Source organism: Apaloderma vittatum, unplaced genomic scaffold (genome assembly GCF_000703405.1).
Source record: "Apaloderma vittatum isolate BGI_N311 unplaced genomic scaffold, ASM70340v1 scaffold15736, whole genome shotgun sequence".
In the NCBI taxonomy this organism is placed as follows: Eukaryota; Metazoa; Chordata; class Aves; order Trogoniformes; family Trogonidae; genus Apaloderma; species Apaloderma vittatum.
The window spans coordinates 10,671-19,914 of NW_009723514.1; the positions used below are offsets into that span (position 1 = coordinate 10,671).

The following is a 9,244-nucleotide window of genomic DNA, read 5'->3' on the forward strand; positions in this document are numbered from 1 at the left end:
CCACTGTGACCTGGCAGGGCCACGGCCACAGGGAGCAGGTGGCCCAAGGCTTCTCAGGTGGTAGGGAGGGAGAAGGGGGTTTTGGGGACACAAGTCAAGCCTCACTGGAGACAATCCACCCACCTGAAGTGTAGCTTCTCCCTGGAGCCAAAGTGAACACAGGGCATGCCCCAAGCCAAGGCCAGCTCCAACGTCTTGTGCCCCCGGGCAGGCACCCTACAGCTGGCACACACTGCTGCTGCTGTCACCTCCCCCTTCTCTGTTGGGCTGCTTTTACCTGCCGGGGCAAACAAAAATATTCACAAGTGACCAAGGAAGCCCTATGGGGAGGGGCTTGATGATCCCACGCACCCAAGGGGTATGAGATTGTTCAGGCATGCCCCAGCCACCTTGTGACCTGGAGGGCACATCCTCATGGTTTCCAGGAATTACACTACCTCTTATTGAGTAACTGCTTTTTGCAGGCATGAAAAAAATATCTGCCATAGGTGGAGGAAGTCATTAAAGCAGAGGAACAAATCAGGCAGGAAAAGCCACCAGGCACAAGCGGAAAGGGCAGAGCATCCCATGACTTTGTAACTGCATGGCACGCAGGAACCCTGTGACTTTCTAGTGACAGTCACTGTTTCCAGCTTTTGGCAGGGTGCTTGAACTGTGCCCATATTTACAAAAAGCCCTGAGGCAGCTGGAAAAATATATGCTGGTTCTGACATGTGTATCGGGTAAACGCATCAAAACAACATTTTTAACAGAAGCACAGATCCTGTCTATGATAATGACTCTCATGCATGAAGGAAAACCACATTCCAAAAGCCTGGAAAGCCCTGCGTTCATCTAGGCAGGAAACTTAGTTTTCCGGAAATACTTATGTAAACATTTTATTTACACAATTTAAGCTTCAAGAAATCTTGCAAAAGTCCAATGTCAGCATCACTGGTTTGTCAGCATCACCTTGTTCAAGAGCTGGCAGAGACATTAGTCACCTTTTACCACAACAAGTGGCTAGCAGCAAAGCCTGGGAGACACCACTCTGCCTCAAGGCTTCTGCCAGGGGAACCAGCAGACAACTAAGGGTGATACAGGACTATCAAGGGAACACCAGAGATTATAAGGAAACTTACACAGTAACAAGAGGACAAGAAGTGATGGCAGCACCAAATCTCAAAGACCGCTAAAAGCCTGATAGAACTAATCTGATGGGAATTTGGCAATACGAACTCAGGGGCAGTGGCTGGGTATCACCCTGGCTACTTAGCAAAAATGCCAACTGAGAGTGCAATCTTAGACAAACTAAGATGATACTGGCACATGCAACTAATACAGCTGAGAACAGCCCCCAAAACGACACAAACAGCTTTTGGAAGAGCAACAGGAGAGTATGACAAGCAATGGAAAATCTCAACGCAGCCTAAAGCTGAGAGCGAGACATAACATCACCAAGAACTTTTTGTGCTGGCACAGAGGTGGCCAGAATAAGGGAAATCCATCCTTGCCTGGGTGCCCCTGCGACCAGCTTGACCACCACCCGTTCCCCCTCCACCTGTCCCACAGAGGACAGAGGGACTCACTGGCAGGTGAATCCAGCCTGCCGTCCTGCAGAAGGTCCTGCCACACCTCTCTACCCGATCCCGCGGGATTGAATTCCGTGAGGTGGGTCACTCCCGTGCCAGCCTGGAGAGAGGAAAAGCATCATCAGGGACTTCTGAGGAGAAGATGCATGGCCCTTGCCACCAAAACCTCTGGGACTCCACGCTCACACCCCGCACGCTGCCCAGCAATACCAACTCCAAACCTCCTCACGGGCTGTCCTGCAAGCTTCACCCACAGCTTCTCTGCTGGCACCCACTCCAAGGAGAGACTGCCTTCAGAGAAGTCATGTCCCCACTTCTGCTCCAGCGGTCAGACAAGCACAGAGGACTGGTGCTGACCACAATGCGGCATCACACCCATCCTTCACCAGCTGCCTGGAAGCAGGTCCATCCACATTCAGCAGGGCTGTACAACCTCCACGAGCAGAAGCTACTCCACTGGTGCCAGCCCTTTACCTTCTCCCGGGCAGAGATGGCGAGGGTGAAGGGGTTCACCGGCGTGCAGTGGTGCAGCAGGACTCCAGCAACCCGCTCACCCTCCTTCTCAACGACAAAGGGCTCATTCCAGTGCCCTCCTCTCCTGTCCTCCTTTGTTCCTGTGCCATTCTGCATGCTGAACATGATGGAGACTTCCACATCCTCTTCCTTCCCATTCTCCACTTCCCAGATGAACACTCCGACTGGCAAGCTGGAGTCCTGGCAGAGACAGACAACGGTGCGTACTGGACTAGTGCTCCATGGTTAGCTTCAGAGCATCACTTCTCCCACTGATGGGGAGACCACAGGGGATGCAGTGGGACCAAGAGCACCAGGAACAACTCGGAGTCCGTTGCCAAGCCGGGGAGCAGCAGCAGGAGCAGAGGAATTTGGGGGAGATAGGCAATACGAAATTCACATCACAAGCTCTGGGCTAGCAAACACCACATCAGGCATTACACAGACGGAAAGCAGCATTTAAGCCTCAGACGGATGTCTCACCACCCATCTGCTCAACAGGTTGATACAGGCTCACGTGCTTCACCGGGGTAAGAGGAAGGTCAGGCATGCTGGCAGCGCAGCCTGCCGCCCTCGCCTGGGGCTGGGAGTGAGCAGGAACTGCATGCAGGAGCGGCACGGCATCCTTTGCTGCCATCCTGAGCTTCCGCATTGCTGCGGGGGTTCCTCCTGCCTGGGACATGCTGAAAATGTTGGGAAAACCCAGCTGGGAAAGCCCAGATAATAAGCAGCTCTTCCCTTGGAGATGGCAGGCAAAAGGCAACTGAAACACTCTTGGAAACGTGCAGCTGACACATCAATACATAAATGCAGGCTGAGGGTTTCCCAAAACACTACCACCAGATCCTCTGGGCAGGAAGGCCACAATTCTGGACTTGTCATTCCAGGTGGACAGGAGCTGGGATGGTCATGGGACAAAAACCAAAGGCAGGGAACAAGCAATACAAAGAGTCAAAGCACAGGTCAGAGGGGAAAGGAGTGGCTGCCAGAGCTAAACACAAGGAAAAAGCGATGAACCTTCCAGCACCAACAGCCAGAGTAGGGGCAAAGCCTTCCATGGTCCTGCTGCTACACACCTGGCAGCTGGCACCAAGGAGAGGCTCTTAGAACAGAAAAGACCAGGCTGGGGAAGAACATTAACAAGGTAGCCAGCCTGGCTGTCTTCAGGCAATGCTGAGCTGGGCAGGAGGGACAAGGAACAGGATCCTCTGCTGCAGCATCCCTGGACACATCGGCAACACTTGGGGTAAAAACTCATCAGCTCCAAGCCTCTGCCATCAAAATAGGACACATGCAGCGCCACACCGTACAGCCCCGTCTCTGCTGTGCCAGTCCTTTCCCTCTCCCACACAGGCAGCACAACCACATCCCTGCCGACCCACTCCAGAGGAGCTGCGCTGCCACTGTGATCCCCCTCCCATGGCCCAGGCTGCAACCACCCCGGACCCATCACCTCCTTACCTTATAGTCATGAGGGATGACAGGAGAGACCTGGCGGCAAGTGAGGACCACGTTTTGCCCCGGTAGCTCATAGACCATCCAGGCACGGGGGTACAGGGCATGGTAGAAAGCGTAGTGGCCACAGTAGCCCCAGTTCCAGCCCTGCAGAGTGCTGGGTCTCTCCACGGACAAGACCTGCTGGTAAACCGTCTGCCCCTTGCAACGCAGGCACACCGTGAACTGGGGAGGAGAGGAGCACGCAGAGGGGATGAGAGGAGCCCAAAAGTACATGCCTCAGCCACTCAGGCTGTCCCAGCACCGCTTGCACCCCTCGCAGAGCCCGACATGCCTACCTGGTCGGCGATGACCGTTTCGTAGTGATAAATGCCAGGGTTCAGCTGCCAGCGGCAGAACTCTCCCCGCCAGCCACGGGTGATGGTGCCTCCCCCGATCCCACCCAGCGGGCACCCTGGCAAAGACATCAGAAATCAGAACCCTCATTCCTCTGTTGGAGATTAAAATTGTTTACTTGTCTTGAAATTAGGATGGATTGAAAATTGGCTTTCTTTGCTTACCATGAGTGACTTTGCTTAACGTGTGTTAAGGAATACTGGTTGTTTAACCCAAATAAGCAAACTTTACAGAATCACTCTATTTGGTATACTGTTCATTTAACATAAGTTTTCTAGCTAATCTGGCTACTCATGCTAAATCTTTAGGCCATAAGTGTTGAACTTATGTCAAACCTGTATTTAATTACATGAAAGAAGGAGTCAAGACTGTTGCATTCTGTGAAAAATAAAATAGCCACAGTCGCCAGCAAAAGCTGTATCCTGTGAAAAACAGAGTAGCCTCATCCTCAACAGAATCTGCATTCTCAAGATAAGAAAAGGTATAACCAGCTTAGAGACAGGAAAAGAATCCAGTGAGGAACAAGAAGGCCCCAGACACAAATATTATTATTGGATCAAACCACCATGTGAAGGGAGGCAAACTTAGATTATAAGAGTGCAACTGCCAAGAGATTGCCTTTTCAGGGACCCTCCTGGAGGGTCCCAGCTTGCGCTGAAATAAACCAACTCTGTGGCAGAATCTCAAGTCCAAACTCCTCATTACAGTCAGGGGCTAAGACTGATGAGACAAAGAGGGTGGTGAAACACTGGAACAGGTTGCCCAGAGAGGTGGTGGAGGCTCCAACCCTGGAGATCCTGAAGGTCAGGCTTGATGGAGCTCTGAGCAACCTGATGTAGTTAAGGATGTTCCTGCTCACTGCCAGGGGTTGGACTGCATGACCTTTAAAGGTTCCTTCCAGCCTAGCACCACTCTATTATTCTACCACTGGATCCAGCCACACCTAGATTCTTCTCTGTGAAGAAGTTCGGAAAGCAAGGGGGTCCAGTCTGAACCTCAAAACTGAGCCGAAGGGTCTTTCTGGACTCTTCTACAACATCCTCTGGCTCAAGGTGCAAAGCATTTAACAGCCTTCAAACAACATCCTTGTCTCTAAATTGGAGAGACAAAGATTTGATGGATGGATCTCTCAGTGGATAAGGAATTGGCCAGATGGTTGCACTCAGAGTTGTGGTGAGCGGTTCAGCGTCAGAGTGGAGACCAGGGACAAGTGGTGTTCCTCAGGGGCCAGTATCCAGACTGGTGCAACATCTTTGTTGGCACCACTGACAGTAGGATCGAGTGCACCCTCAGCAAGTTGGCCAACGACACCAAGCTGTGGTGTGGTTGACACACTGGAGGGCAGGGATGGCACCCAGAGGGACCTGGATAGGCTGGAGGGGTGGGCCCACGCCACCATCAGGAAGTTCAACAAAGCCAAGCGCTAAGTCCTAGGTCAGGGCAATCCCAAGCACAGATACAGGCTGGGCGATGAGTGGATTGAGAGCAGCCCTGCAGAGTAGTTGCATCCTGGGCTGCCTCAGGAGTGTGGCCAGCAGGTGGAGGGAGGTGATTCTCTCTCTACTCTGCTTGTGTGAGACTTCACCTGCAATGCTGTACTCAGCAGCAACATAACAAAAACCCACGGACCTGCTTGAGCAGAGGAGACCATAAAGATGATCAGAAGGCTGGAGCACGTTCCCTGTGACTACAGGCTGTTGAAGCTGTTCAGCCTGGAGAAGAGAAGGCTCCAGGGAGACCTCATAGCAGCCTTCCAGTATTTGAAGGGGCTACAGGAAAGCTGGGGAGGGATTCTTTATCAGGGAATGTAGTGATATGGTGAGGAGTAACATTTTCTAAATGAAATAGGGTAGATTTAAACATTACGAAGAAATTCTTCACTATGAGGACAGTGAGACACTGGCATAGCCTGCCCAGAGAAGCTGCGGGAGCCCCCTCCTTGGAAGTGTTCAAGACCAGGTTAGATGGGGCTTTGAGCAACCTGGTCTAGTGGGAGGTGTCCCTGCCCATGGCAGTGGGTTTGGAACTAGATGGTCTCTAAAGTCCCTTCCAGTCCAAACCAGTGTATAATCCCCCATGCAGTTCTGGGGGCCCCTCAGCAATGCTCACAACCTGGAAGCTCCTTGGCACACTCCTCTGCCTCTTGCACCTTCACAGACTCGCATGAATCCCTGCCCACTCAGCACATTGGGCATTGCACCATCCCCACACCCAAACTGGAGGCTGACCATAGATCTGCTGCAGAGGAACGGCACACAAGAGGTCAATGAAGGCAGATTTCTTTTCTATGCGTGTCTTCTTGTACCACCACTTGAAATACCTGCAAGAGAAAGAGAGGTATGAAAGAAGACAGAAGCAGGCATCGCTGTCCCTTCAGTGTCACTCAGTAAGAATGGGAATGCACACAAGGATCACCACCATCTCCACGTCTAGAGGATGCCCTGCTAGTGCATGGCCTGCTAAGGAAGGTCTGAAAATGCAGGTCCAAGCCCAAAGTAGCCAAATGCTGCTTCAGGGACATTCTCCACTGTCACAAACAGCCCTGTCACATCCCAGTGCCACATGCCTGGGGGCAGATGGCACAGGGGAGCCTCGCCCTGGAGGAGGTGATGCTCGCCAGCAGGATCCCAGGGACTCATCTCCTCTCGCATGCCGGCTCCGCAGCTCGGCACTGCCCATCAGATAATTTCTCACCCAAAGGCCTGGGAATCCAGAGACACCCAAACAGGGGCACACCTGCACCTGGGTGTGCCGGCACCACTCTGGGCGAAAGGAGCAGGGCTGGGCTCCAAGTTGGCGCTTGTAAAAGACCAGCTTTTTCTAATGAACCGCCTCGAGTTAAATCTTCCATACGGAGACAATTAGCATACGGAAATCAGCTACCAGACTAGAAGAAGCTGCTGAACTTCCTCCAACAAAACGACATGGCAAGACCCGACCAGGAGCTCCCAGGATCCAGGTGCCAGGTGGTCAGCAGGGCACGGCAAGGGAGCCTCCGAGGTGGGAAACACCCCCAAGGTACCTGTAAGCACCCGTGCTGTACTGCCAGAGGTGAAAACCACCCTAGCTGGGAGCACACAGCCTGTCCCACTCCAACAGCTTGAGGTCTGCAGGGCCCTTGCGATGAGCGCTAATCCCCCAACACGCGCACCCGCAGGAGCAAGGGGGAGAGGCTCTTCCATGACAACCCCTGCTCCTCCACGACAAAAACAACTCACACTTGCCCCTTTGGCCACGTGGCCACTGGACGTTCGTCTTTATTCACCAACTTATCTCCAAATCCTTCTCAGGGTGACAGTTTTTAGGCTGCAGTCTCACAGGACCTGACTGCAGATCCCGCTTTCCATTCCCACATAATCACCTTCGTGTTTGACTTTTTAAGGACGTTTTGCCTGCAGAAGTCCAAAGCACCATGAGAACCAGCCTGTCCTGCACAACCGCCCTGAATCAGGCCCTGTCTCTATCTTTGAGCTACATCTGCTGCGACTGCTCTTCTCCCAGCTGAGACAGCCCTGGATTTATGCTGCTGAGGTGAGGTTTTGGCAGCATGCTCTCTCTCAAGGAAATTTTTTTTTCTTTTTTCCCCCAGCGTCAGGGAACAAATCCAGCTGCTTCCCCAGCAGGTTTCTGGTGATGGGAAATAAGGCACCCAGGCAAAGTGGCTGCAGCACAGCACAGTAGGGCATCCCAGCTCCTTGGAACAGAGGGATTTCAAAAAGCTGTTTTTCCAGGAGCACACAGCGTGAGAGGTTTGAGATTTACAGTCAGGCACTGCCCAAGCTGTTCTGCCATCTCAATAGCAAGCTCTTCCCCTGCCAGCTTCCTCTCACGAGCCATGAGGAGAAGGTGGTTGATGCCCAATTGCTGGTTATTAACAGCTCTGCCAGACCTCCAAAATAACCAGGAGAAAGTCTTCGCATTCTGTAGAACCAAGAGCCCTGCCAGGGCTGGAGGGCATTTCTTTCCCTTTAAATTGGCAGCAGAATTAAAACCTGTCCAGACACCACCCAGCTGTTCCGGATCCATGCCGTGACCCTCTTCCCAGGGCACACCAGCCACCTCTGAGGAAACGTTTCCACACCTCTCCTCCTGCCCTGTCAGCCCTATCCATAGCCCAAAATGTTATTTCTGAATTTGAAGCTGTAAGTGTCCCCACGAAGGTGTTACCCCAACAGGCCCCAGCTAACAAAAATCTCACCCCAGGACTGTCATCATCCCTGGCCACGCCACCAGCAGCAGGGGCTGGTGCTGCAGGAGAGGACACCCATCAGCCAGAGGTTTAACTCAACACAACACCATCTCAATCCAGGATGAGGTGGCTGCTCTGCAGGTCCTCGACTTCCTCAGCTGAAGACATGCAGCAGCCTCAAGGTGCTGCCAGACGAGTGTCTGCATCAGGTGACTTTGCACTTGACATAAGAAACCACAACAAACTTTGAGAGCATCCCTGACATGGGTCTCAAGAGAAATGTGAGGCTCATCAGAGGTCATTTGGGAGAGGGCATGCCAACCTGCAAGGCTCCAGAGGTTCAGATCCAGCTGCCATGCCACAGGACTGAACTTCAGGATCCTCTTCCAGCACCAGCACCGCGATTTCCATCACCTGGCTGCCTCTACCGGGCAGACGCATGGGTGCCTGCCAACACCTGGAGCTTCCCTCGGGCTTTAATTCAGACTCACACAGGTACTTCTTGCCACCCTGGCCTCTTCCCCTCCTCTGCTCTCTAGGCTGGAGTCTCCTTGCTCTGTCCTCCGCTAGTACGTTAAGATGACAACCAAATTACCTCCTGAAACAGGGGAAAAGGCAGCAGTTTGACTTCTAGCTTCTTGCTTTTGAGCTTTAAAACCTTTTTCTAGGACTGACACAAGCCACTTCTGCTCTCAGACCTCACGGAGAAGAGGCCAGAAGCAGCCTCCCCAGACCAGCACAGAGGTCTCCCCGCTTACCCCACAAAACTTCATGCTTTCCCACGCACTCAGCTCATCCTCAACCTGCCATGGCAGCTTTTCCAGCAGCCTTTTATCTCCTGCGCTCGACTCATGCTCTCCCTTCCCCGATGCCCAGGCTCGCACTCAGATGTCTCAGATCAGACCGGCACGCTGTGCACCCCGAAGCAGTCCTCTATCTGCCCCTTCATCAGGCTTTGCAGGAACCAGCTTTGCGAGCAGCAACTTCCAAGGACATCGAGCAGGGAAAGTAAAAAAAATAAATAAATTGAAAAAGGCTCATAAAATGGAGGCAGGAGACCTAAAGCAAGCACAAGGAAATAAATCACGCCATCAATGGTTCCAGTGCTCAGCCCGACAGG

General features: G+C 52.7%; 1 protein-coding gene across 1 annotated transcript in view; it reads right to left on the reverse strand.

Moving 5' to 3' along the window:
- The window catches only part of GBA2 (glucosidase, beta (bile acid) 2), a 15,635-nt gene extending 7,070 nt beyond the window's left edge, over positions 1-8,565 (reverse strand). The window contains exons 1-7 of the mRNA XM_009872157.1: positions 8,447-8,565; positions 6,164-6,306; positions 3,878-3,993; positions 3,546-3,764; positions 2,046-2,285; positions 1,569-1,671; positions 124-277 (exon numbers count right to left, since the gene is read on the reverse strand). Of these exons, the coding sequence (XP_009870459.1) occupies positions 124-277; positions 1,569-1,671; positions 2,046-2,285; positions 3,546-3,764; positions 3,878-3,993; positions 6,164-6,306; positions 8,447-8,565 (1,094 nt within the window). The remainder of the gene's footprint in view (positions 1-123; positions 278-1,568; positions 1,672-2,045; positions 2,286-3,545; positions 3,765-3,877; positions 3,994-6,163; positions 6,307-8,446) is intronic.
- Between the last annotated feature and the right edge of the window lie 679 nt (positions 8,566-9,244).